Genomic DNA, 19,861 nt, shown 5'->3' on the forward strand with positions numbered 1-19,861 from the left:
TAGAGGCAGATGACTGGAAATGGAAACATGCAGACGAAGCCCCAATGCCAAGCAGGCATCAACATGCTCTAGAATCAGGAGATGCTCGATGGTATAGCTGGGCAGACACAGATACAGAGAGTTATCCAATTCTTGCCTTCATGATTGACTTAATCACCGTTTTGCGATGATCAAAAGGCAGCAGTCAATTGAGTTTGATACAGAGGTGGAAAGACAGGAAGCTGCTAACTTGGTACCATGGCTTGAGAGCGACAGGGAGGTGATAAAGGGTACCTCAGATTTCAGACCATCAAAGCTGGAACAGTAACGGACCCCCAGCTCAGGAGGCCACCAGGCAGAAACCGAACTTAGCAACATCTGACGCATTGTACAGTAGCCGAGACATTGATTGGATGGCCATCGTTACACTACTTCATTGAAGATCCAAAGCATCTGAATAAGGAGATCAAAGGTGGGAGGCAGAGGATGGATAGTGCGGGGCTCAAGGAAAAGGCTTGCAGAACCCTACATGTGGAAGGCTTGAAAGCTGACTGAGGAACAAAGATACTGCCGGCTCAGGATCATCTAGAAATGATTTGCACCGAGGAAGCACAATGTCTCTAAAGCCCAGTATGCGCAGGCATTGACTCAGCCAATGATCTGAATCACTATCAAAGGCTGCACTCAAGTGTTCTAGAATAAAAACAGCTCTGGTACCCTGATCCCAGATAGATGGAAGATCTTCTGAAACAGCCAACAGGCAGCTTCTGTGCTGCGGGAAGACGTTTGGAGATAAAACAAAGGAATGAGAAGATATATATTTGGTTAGTACCTGGTATCTGCTTTGAGATGTTTTTAGCAAGAGAAAAACAAAGGGAGATATGTACAAGGAAGTGGCCTCTTTGGCTTAACGCCGCGCTCCGCCACTTCTGAAACTCAAGGCTGCACCATATTTGAAAGAATGTGGCGCAGCCTTGTGTTTCCCCCTGCGATGGCGCTAAGTTTAGCAACTTGTTTATGTGTAGGAAGGTGTTGTGAGAAAGTGGCTCTGTATATACTGTTCCCAAATAGGTACAGGGTGTACAGAGTCCACAGTCCCCAGAGGTTTGGCAGAGGCTAAAGTTAGATATAACTTTACTCTCTAAAGTGGTAGCTTGGTCGAGCAGTAAGGCAGTGTCAGAGGACAGTGTAAAGCATTTGTTGCACACACTCAGTCAACAAATGGTCTCACACACTCAATAACTGAACTCTAGGCCAATGATTTATATAAAAAATATATGGTTGTTTTATTTTAGAACCGACAATAGGTATCAAAATATACTTTCTCAGAATGAGATGCTTTAGTTAAATACTTTTGCAATATGCAATTGACTTTTGTAGGTAATAGTTACAGGTTGTTGCAATAGGCAACACAATTTCAACCACAATAATACATTGAGCTCAATGGGAACTTTAAGTTATATGCAATTAATTACTTTCAGGATTACTTTTCTAACTCCAGGACTGGATCCTAGATTCAGTTAAGTTACTGTTGTGATTTTTAAACAATATTTTGCTATTTTAAAAGATGACAGAAACTTTTTCTGATCAAATTACCAATGTTATCCTATGGAAGGAAATTCACTTAGCAGGTAAGTGGGTTTTGGTTTCTAGGTCACTGTTGGATCCTGGATCCAGCACTAGTGTACCACCTGTAAGCAGTTGAGAAACAGCGTTTAAGTTATACAGGTGATTTTTAAGGAATATTTATACGTTTGTAAAATCGACAGAAGAAATTTCATAGAAAAATAGTCAATGGTTCCCTATGGAAGAAAATTCAAGTTACGGGTAAAGTATGTTCTCATTACTTTTGTAATCCAGGGCTGGGCTCCTAGGCTCAGTACTGGGACCTCTATCTAAAACAGGTACGTAATTACGTTTTCACAGTTGGTACGATTTTTAAAGAATATTTGTAGTTTGCAAAAATCGACAGAAGAAATTTCAGAAGAAACCAGTCAATGTTACCCTATGGAAGAAAAAAATAGTTATTGGCTTTTGTTTAAGTACTCGACTGGTAGAGTTAAGGTTCTGGGCACAGACTCAGGGGTCTCCCAGGGTCAGGTTGGTACAGTTGTTACACCCTCAGCGGCATTGGGGCGGCCGGGTGCAGAGTGAGTTAGGCTCAATGTTATCCTATGGAGGCAGCGGGGCCTTGGTTGGTGGCTGCTGACTAGCAGGCCACGCGGCTGTGGGAGCTGGGCTCCTGGTCACTTGCTCAGGGCAAATGGGGAAGTAGGTAGGAGTAGAAGTTGCACTGCTAAGGCCACTCGGGCGGCTGGGTGCAGGGTGCTTTTGAGCCTTCGGGCGCTCAATGGATTTCAATGGGAAAGCTCAAGGATGAACAAAGGCTGCAAGCTCGGGGACGGAGATTCTTCGGGTGCCACCACCACTTTGAGAAGTAAGTTGGGTAGTTGGAGGATAGGTAGGTACCCAGGAGTCTGGCACAGGGGGCCGCAGGGCGCCGGGTGCAGGGGTGCCTTTTGATGTCCGGAGATCTTACCCTCTGTGATCGCGGTGAGGGGGTCCCTGGTTCGGAGGCTGCATGCGTCATCAGGAGCGTTGAGGTGGGTCCTTGGGTGCCAGATTCGGGGTCAGAGTCGCCGGGGGGACGTCCTCTGGGTCTTTGTCCATTCTGGCATAGGCCAGGCTTGGCGGGTGCAGAGTGTGCAGGGTTCGCGGATCCGGGCTGATGCCAGGGGTTAGAAACTTGCTTTGAGCAGAGCCACTGCTCATGGGAGTCCCAGATGCTCACAAGTCACAAGGTAGCCAGGTCCTCCAGGGTTTGTGAGGTTGCTGGCCACAGGAGGTGCCGGGATTGAGCAGGAGCAGGTTCGAGGGTCAACAGGCCGGTAGGGCTGGGGCCAAAGCAGTTGGTGTCTTCCTCTTCTTAGCAGCTGCAAGGCAGGTCTTCTTGTTCTTCTTTGCTTTTTCGGAATCTGGAGAGGGAAGGTTCAGGGTGCCCCTAAATACTAGATTTAGGGGCGTTACAGGTAGGTAAAGGGCAGGGACCAATGGGTCCCTGCCCTGGGGTGGGTACACCCCCTATCCTGCCACTCTCCTGTGGGAGGGGGGCAGTAGCCTAGTCCTGATTGGGCAGAGCTTCCCATCTGCAAGATGGCGGGAGCCCGGAGATGTGCTTCACCTCTCCTCCCCCACTTGAGGGGTGGGGTTGGCAGAGGCTGGCACATACCCTGTTCTTACTTGTGGTTTCCGGCCAGTCTTCCCGCCAGAGTGGGGGTCGGAACCGGTGGGGGCCAGTTGCTGGGTACAGCGAATGGCCTGGAGAAGCTCACAAAGGCGGCATGCCTTTGAAGCTTCCCCCTGCCCATCCTGGGGGAGGAGACCTAGCACCTCGCCCAGGATGTGCATTGTTGCAGGCCCAGGAGAGCGGGGAGCTCTCCACCCAGGGGTCCAGCAACAAATCTGCTGTGTGGCAGCCTAGGCAGCCTCTCAGACAAGACGTGGATTGTAGGTTAGGTTTCAGGAGGCATCTCTAAGATGCCCTCGGTAGTGCTTTGTACATTAAATCTCACACTGGCATCAGTGCGGGTTTAATGTGCTGAGCAGTTTGATACCAAACTACTCAGTCTTCAGTGTTGCCATTATGGTGCTGTGGAGTTTGTGTTTGACGAGCTCTCAGCACCATATACTCTTAAATGGCAGCACTGCACTTACAGCGCCCAGGAATGGACCTGGGTACTGTAGGGGCACAGGGCTCATGCTCCTGTGCCCGCACCACTGGCAAAGGGCACCCAGCTAGAGGGGTGGCTGATGTATGCCAGGGCAGTGTAGGTTGTGGGCATGGCACACAGGGATGTGGGCCATGTCGACTCTTGGTTTTGTCTTGTACCCAGACACTCAGCCTGCAAGGGCAGTGTGTTTGTGTTAGGGTACAGGGCCTCTAAGGGTGGCACAATAAGTGCTGCAGCCCTTAGAGGCCTTCCCTGGTCACAAGGCCCTGGGTACCTAGGGTACCATTTACCAGGGGCTGACATGTGGCCAGGGTTTGCCAATTTGGGTTTTAGGGATAGGAACATAAGCCCTGGGCCCCTGATTGGCAGGAGTCCAGGGCACACTCAGTCAAAGTACATTCAGCAATTCAGCAAAACGTGGGGGCATATCATGCAAGAAAGATGGCACTTTCTCACAGGTGTCCCTTCCTGCACATAAACAATCCTAAAATGCCCTTCTGTCACTTTCATGAGAACACCCACTCCAGAGGAGGGCCATTGTCTGGTACAATGTTTATATGCCACTGTCCCTTGGTGCATGGCATGGCAATGACAACTTAAAAGGCTTAACCATTCTGTGCAGGATTTCGCTATCAATATCTCAGAAGAGACTGCCCTTCCTGAGACAGACCATAGGTATATTCTGGCATTTCCCTCCCACTTTCTTAGGCGATAGTGTCAATTAATGTCTATTTTTCCAGCCACAAATATGTAATCAAGGATTTCCCTGTCATTGCTTTAGGTACCATACTAAGTTAAATCCCTCTTTGAAAAAGGCCTATGAGCCGGAGATTTCCACTTCACTCTTTCTCAGACATATACTCTGCTATTGACTTTTGCATGCGGGTGACATTTTCTTTTGTGCTTTTTATCCCTGTCTGAGATGAAAATGTTGTGTGATGGTTCCCATTAGTGTTGGCTCTTCAAGCTGGAGGAAGTTTGGTAGATGGGGAGATGTCTAGTACGTTGTCTCTATTAAACTCCTGCACCTCAACTCCCGTGCTGGCATCATTGACAAAGTCCTTTTCCAGGTCCCTTTGGGATTTGGTTCTCCGGTGCAGCTCCCCAACTGTGCCCTCAAGCAACTTGACAATGAAGTTCATACCAAACACCCTGATGAAGTTGCTGGCCACAAAGGCATAAAGCACTGGGTTAATGCTGAAGCTGATGAAGGCCAGGGTGGTGGCTAAAGCTCGACTTGCCTTCCAGGCATGCTTAAGCTTCTCTGCCATGTTCCCTGTGGCCACTCGGGAGGCCACCTGAATAACACTGACCACATGGTAAGGCAGCCAAAGCAACGTGAAGGTCAACACGATGGCCAGGATTAGTTTTTCAGTACGGACCCGCCGCCGGAACTTTGTGGCCTTCAGTTTCCGTAAGATGAGAGCATAGCTCGTACAAATAATCGCTAGAGGGACTAAAAATGCTACCACAGTCTCTAAGGAGTAGTGGAAGATGGTGTGGCGGCTAGAGGGATGGCAAGGCTCACAGATCAGCATCTTGGTGTTTGCTTCTTCCACTACTTCGCGGTAAGCAAAGGCTGGGATTGACAGCAGCATGGATGCTACCCAAATACCCAGCAGAGCTTTCCTGGCCACATGCTTCTGGCGGATTGACTGCACCGTCCAGGGTCGAGAGATGGCCAACAAGCGATCAAGGCTCATCAAGGTGATGATGAAAATGCTGGCAAACATATTGACGCAGGCGAGGTAATAAACAATCTTGCATGTGACCCGGGAGAAAACCCACGTCCTCATGATGAGAAATGTGATGAAGAACGGTGTCAGGCTCAACACAGTGCCATCGGCCACGGCCAGGTTGAGGATAAGAATACAAGTGACAGACTTCTCCTTGCCCCTCATCTTCCCAAGGATGCTCCAGATGATGAAGACATTACCAGGTACTCCAATGAGAGCAGCGAGCAGCAGTACGACAGTGCCTGAGATACTGGAGACAGACGAGGTGACCAAGGTCTCATTATCAAAGCTTTTCACACAGTGGTTCATGACTGTGCCTGGTCGTGTCTTCTTCCTGCAGTAGAAAGGGAGAGGATAAGAAGGCATCAGAGAAGCTAAGGCATGAGTTGAAGAAATTCAGAATGTAAGGTTTGAGTGAGAAAAGGGTTCACAGGATAAGCTGAGGAAATGTGCGATCAGAGAGAAGGGAGCCTGCCAGGGAGCGAAGATGCAATAAGATGGTCTCAAAAAACATAAATGATTATGGTGTGGCAAACGCTACTTCAGAGACGGACTAGCATGATAAGCTGAGCAATTCAGGATCAAGAGGGTGACCCTGTAGGGGAGAGACTGATCAACATGCTGATCAAGAATGAAATCAGGATAAAACAAAGGGAGACTGCAGGAGACAGACAGTGACAGGGTAAGCTGAATCGAAAGCACACTTCAGATGAAGTGATTTTGCATAAAACGAACAGAAAAACATCATAACCTTCGACACTCTCCCATTGGGTCACTAACATCAATCCCCGATGCACCAACATCAGTTTCAAGCACACTGCTGAAGACACCAAACCGTGCATCAGCCCACAGGTCGATACACCACTCTCTGAAGCAAAAACAACATACCCCAAGCCCTTGGTACTGCCAAGAAGTGTCCTCTGATAAAATAGTTCACTGATCATAAGAGCACTGGTGCAAGAAACAGACACACAAAGAGACCTCGTCCCTCTCAAAGCAGCATGCACAACTTGAAAATGTGAAATCACCCAAGCCAAATTAGACTTCCATCGTCATACAATCCCAAGACCGCAATCAAACTGTTCATGCCAGCCTGCATGCATATACAGCTAGCTCCTGCCAGTCCACACCGTCTACAGGAATACAATGCCATCAACAAATACTTCATTGAAACAACATCAACCTCACCAACAATAAAACTGGCAACCAGTCATCACCAGGTCTTACCAAAGAGGCAGGTATTTAAGCTGCTGACAATAGACAACCTTGTGTATGTAAACTCCCTTCAAGGTATCATGTATCAACATCTCTTCTTCCATCATGAAACTTCTCTCATCAAAACCACTGGAACTTGGCCTGAATTCACAATATACATATTCCCAGCTAATTTGTCAATACACTACAAGCGAGCCAATAAGTGCTCAAACACTGACCTCCTTATTCTGGAAAAGAAGCCGGAAAGAGCCATAGCAATACAACAAACACACATCAACCAGCATCAAGGCTTCATACCCAATTGGCTGGGCTCTTTCTTCCGAGCAGCAAGAAATAGAAACTATCCTAGCAATTGTTAATGCCTCAAAATCGCTAAAAAAGCAAATCTTTTCCACTTCTCACACCAGATCTACCATCAACATTCATTTTGTTTTCTGCAGACAAATAGTTGTTACCTCCTGGCCAGTCATTGTCCAATTGTCCCAGTCCCTACTTCATGAAGTTCATAAGGGCACAATATCTACCTATACTACCAAAATGAAAATGAACTGCCCTGTAATGGGAGAATCAGGAAGGGCTCTCCTGCCGCTAGCAAACCCGGAAGACTCGGACCACGCAAATCTTTGCAATATTTGAAGAAGAAGGTAGAGGCTTTACTTTTACGCAAGGCTGCCAGGAATGTACTGTCAAGGGAAGGGAAAATCATTGAAAAATCTAATAGGATAAAATCGCTATGTTTCCGGGAGGAGACCGGCAGAGCAGAAGGGCCAATAACCGTAGTCTCTCACAGTGGGACCGCTCATCCTGGGAGAGGAGGACATGACATGGAAGGAAAGTTGAATGGTCCAAAATAGAGGAAAAGAAGATCAGGGTGTGGGGAAAGGTAATCAAGGGTGACAACACCGATTCAAGGCTTATGATGAAAGACACTCTGGGCATCTCAGGAACCAGTCCGGGCACTGCCACATTGTGTCTGACAACTCCTAGCGGTACGGCTATAGTCTCTACGGCAGTGTCCGCGCTTCCCTCTTACACCTTTATTGCACATTCTCAGTAGGTTGTTATATTTTTGCAAGTCGGTGAACAGGCTGCTATATTTTTATGATCCTGAAACATAATCCATATGACATATCAGCAATGCTGAAGCGATGTGAGCAGGAGGGGAAGGAGCGCCTCGATGGTGACAAAGCAGCAGTGTCAATATGTTAGGAAGGTCTATGCATCCCTCAGCAAAGGTGATGTTTTATTTTGAATTAAACACCTGAAGTCTAACACCTCGTTAAATAAGATGACCTTGGCAACAGAGAATAATGCTATAAAGCTGTGTGGGGTCATGGCCTCCACGTGTGCTGGTCCTCGTGTTTGGAAACCGTGTCACAAACCTGTTCAAGGTCTCATCCAGCCATACATCTGTTCTCAATTTAATTCTGTAATAAATCTAAAGAGGAATCTTACAGCTCACTGCGTGTGTGATCACATGGGTTTATATCTAAAGCAGTGAAGAAGTCGGAACGGGTGGCCCCACGAATAGGGGATGCCTTGCTCACGGAGATGGTTAGTGATGGGCTTGAACTCCCTGCGCTTGACCAGGGTGGAAGCCGATAAGTCCTGGAAGAGTGCTTGTTGATGGCCCCGAAATTGCACGGGATTAAGGTCGCGGGCCTTCCAAAGGATTTGCTCCTTAAGTTGGAAATCGTGGACACACACCAGTATGTCCGGTGGGGGAGCTTTAGCACCTCTCGGCAAGCCAACACGGTGGATGCGGTCCAGCTGTATTTCCTGTTCGCCGCCATCGCCCAGGATCTGTCGAAAAAGCTGGCTGACATACTCACGGAGGTTATCCCCTTCCCCTTTATTTATTCATATATACATTTATAGAGCGCTTGGTTACACCATCGGTGTGTCCCCGCGCTTAGAGAGGTCTCCGGGAGATGCGGCTGTTACCTGCAAGCAAGGCTGCTCTATGAGGTTTTAGACCAAGTCTATCCATGCTGTGGTTGTACATGGCACGGGCCGGATTCTTATATTGTTATGTCGGGAACGATTTTCCAAGTCCTCAACGTGAGCTTGTAAATCAAGGTTTTGCTCCGTGAGGCAAATGACATCCTGCTGGAGCTGGTGTAGATCGTCCTCCTGCCCCAAATCGTGCTCCTCCAGGGTAGCGACTCGTTCCCCAATGGCATCCATGTCGCGCCGCACCTCACGCAGGTCGGAGGAGAGCTGGGAGCAGAACTTCAGAATATCCTCTTTAATGGGCAAGAATAAGTCGATCATAAAAGCTTTGGTCACCGGCTGATCACTATCCTCGGGCTGCGGCGAGTGGGGGCTCGATTGGAAGGCGGATGGACCCGCCGATTTCTGCAGGAGAACCTTCAGGGGCTTATCACACCTGTTCCTGGCGGAAGACATGTTGGCCAGGGCGAGTGCCCACGTAGAGGTACTGGGGGCATAGCAAAAGGCGAAAACAACCCTCCAAATAGCAAGGCCGAAGCCCACCCCCAGCAAAATCCAGACCCAGTACAAAGGGAAACCAACAAGCTACCAATGCACCGGACCAACTGGCCCACTAGACAATCCTCAGAGAGATGAGTCAAAGTCCAATGCGCAGCAGGGAGATATACCCAGAATGAGAAAGAGGCCTGCACGCCGGCACCATTCCCGGGACTCTCCCAGCCACAACCCCGCAACGTGCGCAGGGAACAGCCAAGGCAGGCCCCCACCGAGGCGCCAAAAGCCCCTGCTGCTCCTGATGCTCCAGGCCCCTACTACCAGCTGAAACCCATGAGGGAGCGACCAGTCCAGCAGAGCCTTCAAAGCAGTAGGGGGGGGGGGAGGGGCAGGGAGACTCCACATCCAAGGAACACCCCACAGCACGCAGAGGGGCCCCCTCCGTTCGCCTGCCGGGTCACCCACCACAACACCGGCTGCCGATATACGGCCCGAGCACCACCACTGTGGGGGCAGATGCCTCTCCGCACCGCCGGCCAATCCTCTCTGCACACGCGCTGAGAGTGGGACCACTCAAAGCAGCAGGCCCCAGCAAACTTTTCCGGCGGACCCCCAGCCCTCACTCACAGCAGGCAGCCGCAACCCGCCGACTCGCAGGCCGAAGGTAGGTCTCTTAAGGGCAACAGCGCAGGCCTCCCATGTCCTAAACCCCCGCCAGGCCCAGGGAATGACCGCACGGGGGGTGCCCACAACTGCAGCCGCCGCTCCAGTACAGCCAAACAGGGGAGAGGTAAGGGCCGACCTAATCAGCAAATCCAAATCAGGGCCCTCAGAGAGGCCCCTCGCTCCCTCTGCTAATCGCGCAGCACTCCGTCCGCTGGCCCGCGGACCGAAAATCGCCGCTCAGCAGCCGCTGCCCCTGCACTCCTCATCGCTGTAGCGCTGGGCCACACTCACCCCTGCCTCGCCGTTATGCCCCCTCCGCGCACCGGGAAATCAAGCGCCACCGCTTCTCACCAAGGGCCGCCGAAGCAGGGTGGCGCAGGCCGGATCTTCCAGGCAGGCAAATGGCGGCCGCGGGGCAGGCCCCACCGCTGATGTTGTGCCGTCGCCGGGCCGTGGAGGCTGTCGACCCCGAGCCTGCACAGGCACCTACTCCGCTGTGCCGACAGGCGCCCCCGAAGCTGCCGATGCACACAGGGTGGAGGATTGCTGAGGCGGCCCCGATCCACCAAGGCTGCCGGGCCGCAGCAAGGCCGGGGCCAGACCGCCTCGAGGAACTAGAAAAACGCTTCTGTACACCAAAAGAAGCGCACCAACGATGGCAGGATGGGCAGCGAACACAGCAGGGCACATCGTCCAGCTCCGATGGGCACCAGGAGGGACGATATCCAAAGCTAAAATCGGGCGGCGCCGGAGAGGCAGGGAAACACGTCTCACTCCGCCGCCATCTTGGCCACGCCCCCCAACAGACAGAGATTTAGAGACGCAAAGCTGCAGAAGAGTTTCAGACTCCGACGCAGAAATAAAGGAGAGGGCAGAAGTGATACATAGATGCAGTGAAGGAGAGGGCACTTTGATGGAGAACAGAACGTAGGCAGACGTAGGCAGATTAGATGTAGGTTTAGTTCCATTCTGATTTTTGCTTTGACTCATTGACTTTGCCTAGACTTATTTGCTCTATTCTTTATTTCCCTTCATGGGAGATTCTGCAATTATTAATTATTGATTGGCTTATGCTAACTCACTCTTGCTTCTGGAACTTTTCAGGAGTTCTGACTGGCATCTTTTGAGCCCCATTGTCTTAGAATAGGGATTATTTCCTTTAAACATTATACATCTTGCTTCCAAAAGCTCCTCCCCGGTTGCACCTATTACCGAAGATGTGGAGAAAGCTTTTGACCGCATTCATTTTCTTTTTATGATGCGTGCTCTTAAATGGCATGGCTTTGGTCCTGGTATTTTATCTCTTATTAGTTTGTTGTATTCCTCCCCCACTTCGGTTTTCGTTAACGGTTTTCAATCCCCTTATTTTACTCTATAATGAGGCACTCGCCAAGGTTGCCCTCTGTCTCCTTTGCTTTTTATTTTGTCTCTCGAACCTTTTCTTCACTCCCTTAGGAACTCCCCTGCTTTTTGGGGCTTTACTCATAAGTCAAGTTCACTGCCTATGCAGACAATATTTTGTTATATATGTCTGATCCTTCTACTTCTTTACCCGTTTTTATTGACCTCCTGTCTTCTTATGCTGCCTTGTCTGGCTACAAGCTAAATTTCTCCAAGTCTGAAATTCTTCCCTTAAATAAATATTGTCTTAGCAGTATGTTTGAAGGGGCAAACTTCAAATGCAACACTAATTATATCACTTGTTTAGGGATAAAATATTCTTCTTCAATTGCTAAAACAGTTCAACTCAACTTGGATGATATTTTATTAAAGATTTCTGGCATGACTGAGAGATGGTCTCCTTTATTTCTGTCCTGGTGGGGTAGGCTGGGCACTTCTAAGATGATGATGCTTCCAATCATTAACTTATACCTTACTATGTTACCAGTACGACTTCCTTTAAAAAAGATAAAAAATCTTAACAGTTTCTTGAGCAAATTTCTTTGGAATAACCGGAAAGCTCGCATTTCTTTGTCTGCTTTGTCTGCTCCCAAAGATAGGGAAGGGGTCAACTTTCCCAATTTCCGTCAATATCACTCTTCCTTTTTAATTCGTCAAGTTCTGCTCTATCTCTCTTCTTCAGATGATCCTCCTATCTCTGTTTGGTATAAATTGGAGGAATTCGTTATTCATCCACTTCCTTTTTCTTCGTTAGCCAGCTGTACTCGCCCTCCTCGCTCTTTCAAATCCCCTACCATTCCTCATCTTATATAGACCCTCTATCCGATTTTTTCTAAATCGCGTTCACCACTCCAGTTATTCCTGGATTCCTCTATTTGACATAATAGATCCATTACAATTTCTAACCGAACTATCTTCTGGAAAGATTGGATTGTCAAAGGGATTATACAGGTTAAACACCTAATGCATAACCAGCAGCTTTTATCTTTCCAGGAGACTCAGTCTAAATAGGATTTACCTGTTTTCTTCCCTCCCTAAGTTTGACTCTTTGAGAATGATTTTAGCTCAACAGCTTTCTCTTTTCTCTGAGACTTCCTCCTCTTCTTCTGACCCCCCTCCTTTGCTGGCATTACCTACCTCCCTTTCTGTTCGGGCCTCTCACATATACAAATTTCTCTAGGTTTCTCTCCCCATTCGTCCCAAAACCAAAATTGAACTTTTATGGAAAACGGATTTACAACATACTCTTTCTATACACACATGGAATTCCATTTGGGCTCGGATACATCATACCTCATGCAACGCCAGTACCACTCAAACTCCCTATTATTTTTATCAGAGATCATTTTTAACCCCAGTAGCCGTTTCCAAATTCAGTCCTGACTTATCTCCTAACTGTTGGTCCTGTAAGAACACTCCTGGCACATATACCCATTCCCTTTTTCTCTGCCCCGATATTTCTATTTTTTGGACAAAAGTATGCACGTCAATTTCCTCCATTTGTTCCACTAATTTTCCCTTTGATATCCATTCCATTTTTTGGGCAGTAATTCCATACGTTGGTTGGGCATTCGTAAACTAGGCTCTTTGGTAGATTTGTGCATTGCTATAGCTTTTCAGGTTATAACTTCTAAGTGGAAGGATGCCTCCAAGGTCTCCTTCTCTGCCTGGTGTAATCTTTTATGTCATCGTCACCGGCTCGATAGAGCTGCTGTGACCACCTCGCAGCAACTTATTCGAAAGGAATCCTTCTGGCCTCCTCTCACTAATGACATTTCTTCCTCTGCATTGCGTGCCAAAGACCGTAGCTATGTTTTTCAGCCGCCATGAGTGCTGCGTTTATTCCTTTTTTATAATGTTCATGCTTTATAGATATATTTTGCTATTTGCGATTCTATATTTTCTGTCATCGGTAAGTTGTACTAGATTATATGTTAAGGTTGCAGATACCTTTTAGCTTTTATATTCTCGCTTCCTTTTCCTTTCTCCTCTTTTCTTCTTTCCTCCTCCTTTTCCTTTTCTCTCCCCTTCTTTGATCTTTAAAATTCAAAAGCAAAAATGCTATTTTATTATGGTACTCTTTGTTTGTATTTCATTTTTAACATTGGTATTTGACCCTGACAATGTATGATGTATTAGGTTTTTCATCCTTTGTTTTCTATTGATTTGCTTTGCTATCCTCTGGATTTGTATTTTGTTTTGCTCTTTACTGTAATTGTGTACCTTGCTTTTTTACCTGTTTAATAAAGCTTTCTAAGCTAAACAATAGAAATGTTTTCTGCGGCTTCTGCAGGCAACACAATAATATTTAAAATGTTCAATGTACATAGACCATAAAAGTAAACGGTTTGGATCATTAAAAAAAAAGTGCATTCGAACCAGAAATAACCGGGCGGGACTCCTGTGCGTTTAACAGGAGGGTTGTTGGAGGGAAATAGGTTGAACACGGCTTCTAAAAGTAAACGGTAGGGCACTGCGGCCCTAAATCTTGCTAAAAGAGCCACAGAGCAGCACATGTTGCATGCTGGCTGGTAACCGCTCACATACATGTGGCATGATGGTGTAAAGTGTGAGCAGTGAGTACACATTGAAGTGTAAAAGTTCTGCGCCCTGGACTCCCAGGAACAGCTACAGGAGACAGCGGTGGAGCAGAGACCCAGGCACTTCCCACCCCCTCTTTGCACCACTAAAGGCTCACATTTGAGATGAGGGAGGGGTAAGTAGCAATTTTAAATGAAAGGAGAGTCGACAAAGCGTGAGGACAGCAGTGGTTAATTTGTAAAAAATAAGTGCTGGGGCTCTCGTCAGGAGGCAGCTGGCACCAACCCATTTATCCTCCTAGCGCTGCCTAAAATAGAACCAACTAGTGGCCATGAAAGTGGGGAGAGGATGTGCTGTAATGGCCAGGGCTGCCGTCTTCGGAGCTGGGTGAAACAGTTTTGAGTCTCTTCTACGGCTCAACATCCTGTGATTCTGGGCAAATCACTTGATCTCCCCGAGCCCAATGTATCTTTGCTAATAAATGAATGTGACCTTAACTGATGCTTAGAAAAGCGCCAGTGTTGATGATGAAGTGCCGGTGCTGAGCACTGGAAGACACCAGCTCAAATTAAGAACTGGAGGAAAGGACAGGTGGCACTGGGTGTGCAAGGGGGGGGGGTACAGAAGTGTAAAGCAAGATGGTAGAGAACATGTGTGGTTATTCAAGAAATACAGGGGAGCAGCTGAAGACTGTGGCATGGGGAGGAACAGGATGTGAGGGAGGAAAGGGGCCTGAGAAATTATGCAAGACGGGATTGGGGGGCAAGAGTCGGGGCGCGCTAGAGTGGGGATGTAAGGGGTGCATTCAATGCAACAGAGCAGGGGCATTCCACAGGGTACAGGAATAGAGGGGACGAGACAAGGAACGTGTCAGGGGTGGGGTGTAGAAATTAGAGAAGGGTTAGGGCATGGCAATCGCGGTGAAGGTTATACAGAAATAAGGAGAGTGATGCAGGCATGTCCAGGCGGGTGTAGGGATGAATGGGGAAGGGACATGCCCAGGTGGAGAGTATGTAGAAAGGAAAAGAGGTGAGCAAGGCACATGCCCCAGCTTGGAATAAGTACACATTACACGAGATAAGTAAAATTAAATGGTCCTACAACCTGTGAAAGTAAAGAATCAGAGAGCGGACCCATTCATTTTGTGGGAAAAAAAAAACAAATTGTTGAAGAAAAAAGCAAAACATCGGGCATTGCAATAAGATATATGTAAACAAAAGCACATAAAGCAATCTGTAACACGCTGACGGTGAAAGTAAACGGTATGCAGCATTAACACAGAAGAAGTAGTACAAAGCATCAACGTGGATGGGGATAAGTAATTGGTCCACAGGAAACTGATACGATAGGCATGGAAGGGAGAATGGCTTACATCCAATAGTAACAGAGGAAAGCAAACTGGCATGCGCATGGACCAATCAGAAGTGAAGGCGGGGTGTAAATCTCTTTTAAGATATATTAAATACAATAAATTTCACAAGCACAGTGCAAGCGCTATGAAGGTGATACCTAAAAAACGAACAACAACCGTAGGCGGGGACAATGGAGTAGCATTTTTTAGTGCAGCTTAGTGAACAGTGGGGCTGTGGGAGATCAGGCTGCAACACGCTGTGGCATACGTCACATCACATGCCAGACGTGGGGAAGAGTTGATGCTGAAAAGCATTTCACGACATATAAAGTCAGAGAAGTCATGTGAAGGGGTCTGGCTACACAAACTAGGCTCTATTTATTCCCACAGCCTGCACACCTGACACGATTCAAGCACCAATCCAAGCTCGTCATCGAACAGAACTGATGCCTATGAGCCCTGGCACACATACCTGCCAAGCACCATTGCTCAGACCTGTGAGAGGCCAAGCCCCATTACCCATGTCTTACCAAGCCTTGCGCAGAGCAATCGCCATTTCCCACCTCCACCCCCCAAAGAAGACATTATGTTCTGGGGGTCCTTTGGCCTGCTCAGGAGAGTACAGCTAGTGCCAATCGGCAAAGTCACACTTTAATCCCGTCTCTGAAAAGAACTCTTCCTAGCTTTACCGAGTGGGTGTTACCCCAGGAGGTGGCCTGTCCTGCCTGGGGGGGGGGGGGGGGGGGGAGGGGGGAGGGGCAGTAAAAGGGTGTGTGCAGAGCTCTCTCATTTTCCAAGTCCAGAGTGAGCAGCACGCCCTGGACAGGTTTTTTATGTGAATTCTGGGACTTGTAGTCCTGGTTTTATACTTGCCTCAACAAGATTACAAATCACAGGGAGTGCATAAGGAAACCAGGACTGGATGAACTGCTCAGGCATGGAACTAGGAAATGTGAGAGCCCTGCTGGGTGGAAGCCCCCAGGGCATCCTTGTGGACAGAGCTCTCCATCAGTAATGGGACAGAGAGACGTCATCGCTCAAACTCCATCCCCAGTGGCCCAAGAACCCCGAAGTACCACATTAAATGCTTGTCTCCCGCCATTAAATCCCCAGTGATGGGTCTTCCGTATGTGGAGGTGTTAAATAACACACGAGGTAAGTGAAGTTGGAAGCGTTGTTTATTCTTGTTCAAAGCACCCACGACCGGAGCCATCCAACCGTGAAGAATCCAACGTCCGGAATGACGTTAGTAAGGAATCTTCACAAGTGGATGACAACGATCCAGAATGCAGGCAAAGAGAATACATGAGTCGCGTGAACCCACGCGACTCTAAAAGACATAGCATGAATATAGTAAAACATCTCTATAACACCTTCCCCTCTTTGAGGAACAATAAAAATAAATAAATGAATAAAAATGCATAACACTATTCCAAAACATAGTCTGTCAATCTACACGAAATTCTTCTGAAACGTGATGATCTTTTTGCCGTTGCCACCGAAAATTCACCAGCCCCCATGGCACTGGGCTGAATCTCAGGAGACAATGGCAAATGTTCAGAGATAGCAGATTGAATCAGTTGACTCCCAGATGGTTCCAAAACACAACTTGAAGAAGGTATAGACAATGAATCACTGTCAGTAACAACAGGTTGAGCAATTTGTGTACCAGATGATACTGAAATACCAACAGAAGTAGGTTTCTCATAGGTCAAATCAAACCAGTCACAATGTTCAGAATCTGACTCTGAACAGGTATGTTGTCTAATAACATCAGCTTGAAGGGGAGATACCTTAACCAGAGCTCTCTTGTTCCACCATCCTTTGTTGTCAAGGAGAGCGGAACCTCTACTAACATGAATGACTAATGTAGGCGAAGAGAACTTAGATTGCCCCTTTGGAATCCTTTTGGGATTTTTGATGAGTACCCAATCCCCCCTTTCCAAGGGTTGATCTACAGAGTGTTTGCCAGAATCAAAACGTGCTTTCATAGCATTTTGCTTTACTTTAACATGCTCTTGTATGAAAGCAGGCTTAAGTGAAACACTATCATCTTTGTGAAGCCAAGTGGGATTGAGATGAGTATGCACTCTCCTTTTCCTAAGCAACGTAAAAGGCGCAATGCCAGTGGTGGAATGTGGTGTGGTGTTATATGCCCAGACCTTATCATGTACAAAAGACAAAGGATCTAATCTAGAAGATATTGCAGTCTGAATGCCCTCCTTAATTATCCGATTGCACCTCTCCACCAAACCATTCGAAGAAGGCGAGTATAAAGCAACCTTAAAGTGAGCAATGTCATGAATCTTGAGAAAAGAACACATCTTTTGTGACACAAAGTGTGTACCATTATCAGTGACGATGGTTTTAGGAAAACCTTCAACATCAAACACTGTTTGCAAAAATTTCATAGCATTATCAGTTGACGCTGCATTGCAAAAAGAATAGTATAACCATTTAGTATAGTAGTCAATCAAGACAATGAGAAACTTGTTTTCATTAGGTAAAATATCATAAGGTCCAGAAAAGTCTAAACCAACTTTGTCCCATGGGCCTACCGGAAGAGGAACAGGATGCAACGGAGTGGAAAGAGTCTTCCAATGTTTGTCAGAAAGAAGACATTGAGTGCAATTGTCAATCATTCTCTTGACATGTGCATCCATGGAAGGCCACCAATAAAATTGTTTGATGCGTTGACATGTCTTGACAATACCAAGATGTCCTTGATGGGCCGAACGAATTATTGAATTTCGCAAAGATTCAGGTGGAACAAACAAATCATGACGCATAATCATATTGTTGACTAAAGAAAGTTCTTCGGAAACATTCGCAAAAGCTCTTAAATCTGGAGATAGATTTCTGCGCTCAGGCCATTTGTTTACAATAAAACTCTTAACCTTGGAAAGTGTGACATCATCATTATAAGCTGAATTCCACTCAGACTCAGATATGGGTGGACATTCCGCAATAGCATCAATTGCAGCGACAACACATTCAACATCGTCATCAACAACTGAATTTTCCTTCAAAGACATTCTTGAAAGACAATCCGCTCTGAAATTTTTTCCCCCAGAAATGTGTTTTATAACAAAGTGAAATTCATGAAGTTTTGAAAGAAGTCGAACAAGCCTAGCAGAGGCTCTGTTCGAGGTGCTGCTTGAAAGCATGTGCATGAGCGGTTTGTGATCCGTGTAAATTTCAAACTCACGACCCCAAATATATGGTTTAAATTTCTGTATGGCCCAAACACAGGCTAAAGCCTCTCTTTCGATAGTACTGTATCTAGTCTCAGCTGGCAAAAGAGTTCTAGAGGCAAAGGCAACAGTGTGTTCAAGACCATCTACCCATTGTCCTAAGACAGCCCCCAAGCCAGTAAGACTAGCATCTACAGTAATAAAACATTTTGAACCGTCAGAAAAAGGATGAAGAGCTGGTGAGTCCTCAATGAGTTTCTTGACATGCTCAAAAACTAATTGTAGGTCATGTGACCAAACAAACTTCACGCCCTTTCTCAAAAGATTCCTTAAAGGTTCAACAATTTGAGGAGCCATCCAACCGTGAAGAATCCAACGTCCGGAATGACGTTAGTAAGGAATCTTCACAAGTGGATGACAACGATCCAGAATGCAGGCAAAGAGAATACATGAGTCGCGTGAACCCACGCGACTCTAAAAGACATAGCATGAATATAGTAAAACATCTCTATAACAGGAGGGTCGGAGTCTTATAGGACAGTCTGAAAGCGCTGAAGGGGCAGGTTTGTTAGGGGGTGGGCTGTTTTTTTTGGAGGGGTGGGATATTTGTGCATACTTTCTGGTTTGCTAGGCCGGTTTTTACTTTTAATTTTCCTGAAATTGCCAAAAACAGTGATTGCATCAAACACATACAGTCTCCCATATCTTGCAAAACGCGTATACAGTATTTATTTACAGGTTCAAAAGTTCCCGGAGTTGCGGACGTGGAGTGCTTTTTTAGCCACCCGATTCGCCAGGGTGCTAGTTTGATTTTGGCGTCCGAGCTTATGTTTTGTCCTGGTCTATCTAACCCTGGGTGCCAGTTGTTAAACAGGCCCTGAAGGACCGGGGCGCGCCGTGGACAGGAAGTGTGTGGTATCCTCGTCAGCAGTGCTCCACTGAGGACTGAATATGCTGCACTTACCGCGCGAAAATGTATTCTTTGATCGGGCTCAGCTGTCAGTCATAAGCGCCGTCCCGTCGACGTTCACCGATTAGTGCTTGTTCCTTAATTCTAGCTCCTCGGGTCTCTGTCCAGCGCTCCCAAGGCGCATTTCTTGCTCTTTAATGCGAACTCCTCGCTTATCCCGGATGCCTCTCCTACCCCAGCCCTGGCTTTTCGGCTGGAGCAGCCCCTCGCCTCTCACTCCTTGGGTCTCTGTGACACGCTGTCGCTTCTTGGCGCTAGCCCTTTAGTCTCATTCATTGGTTCCCAGAGGCCAGCTCTCAATCCTTGCTGTAAGCGCGCAGATCTCGGTCCTCTGCCTTCCAGGCGCTGCTCTCGCTCATTGACGCCTCTCCCCACAGGGTCCTGGCTCTAACCATTCACGCTTCTCTTCCCCTCTAGCGCTCACCTCCCCTCCTCGGCGCTATGTAAGGCTGCCCGGGGGGGGGGGTTGCGCAGCGGCCCGCCCCCTTGAGGGCGGCCGCCTTAGTGCCACAGGAAGGCACAGGGTGGGAGGTCGTGTCCCTGGGCTTGACCTAGGGAGACCCCAGTCAGGTAGCTGCTTCCGGCGGGGAGGAGCCAAGGGGGGGGGTACATATTCGGTCCCCGCCCTC

At 47.6% G+C, this 19,861-nt stretch overlaps 2 protein-coding genes across 5 annotated transcripts in view; one reads left to right on the forward strand and one right to left on the reverse strand.

The window, feature by feature from the left end:
- The window catches only part of LOC146869362 (keratin, type I cytoskeletal 14-like), a 186,612-nt gene that overhangs the window by 42,005 nt on the left and 124,746 nt on the right, over nucleotides 1-19,861 (forward strand). The gene's annotated exons all lie outside the window — the stretch shown is intronic.
- Nucleotides 1,366-19,327, reverse strand: LOC146869364 (leukotriene B4 receptor 1-like). Its single transcript, XM_085653761.1, has 2 exons — nucleotides 19,227-19,327; nucleotides 1,366-5,780 (listed from the first exon to the last, which is right to left on the reverse strand). The coding sequence occupies exon 2, from the start codon at nucleotides 5,753-5,755 to the stop codon at nucleotides 4,673-4,675; it is 1,083 nt and encodes a 360-aa protein (XP_085509887.1). The 5' UTR covers nucleotides 5,756-5,780; nucleotides 19,227-19,327; the 3' UTR covers nucleotides 1,366-4,672.

Source organism: Triturus cristatus, chromosome 1_1 (assembly GCF_964204655.1).
Source record: "Triturus cristatus chromosome 1_1, aTriCri1.1, whole genome shotgun sequence".
In the NCBI taxonomy this organism is placed as follows: domain Eukaryota; kingdom Metazoa; phylum Chordata; class Amphibia; order Caudata; family Salamandridae; genus Triturus; species Triturus cristatus.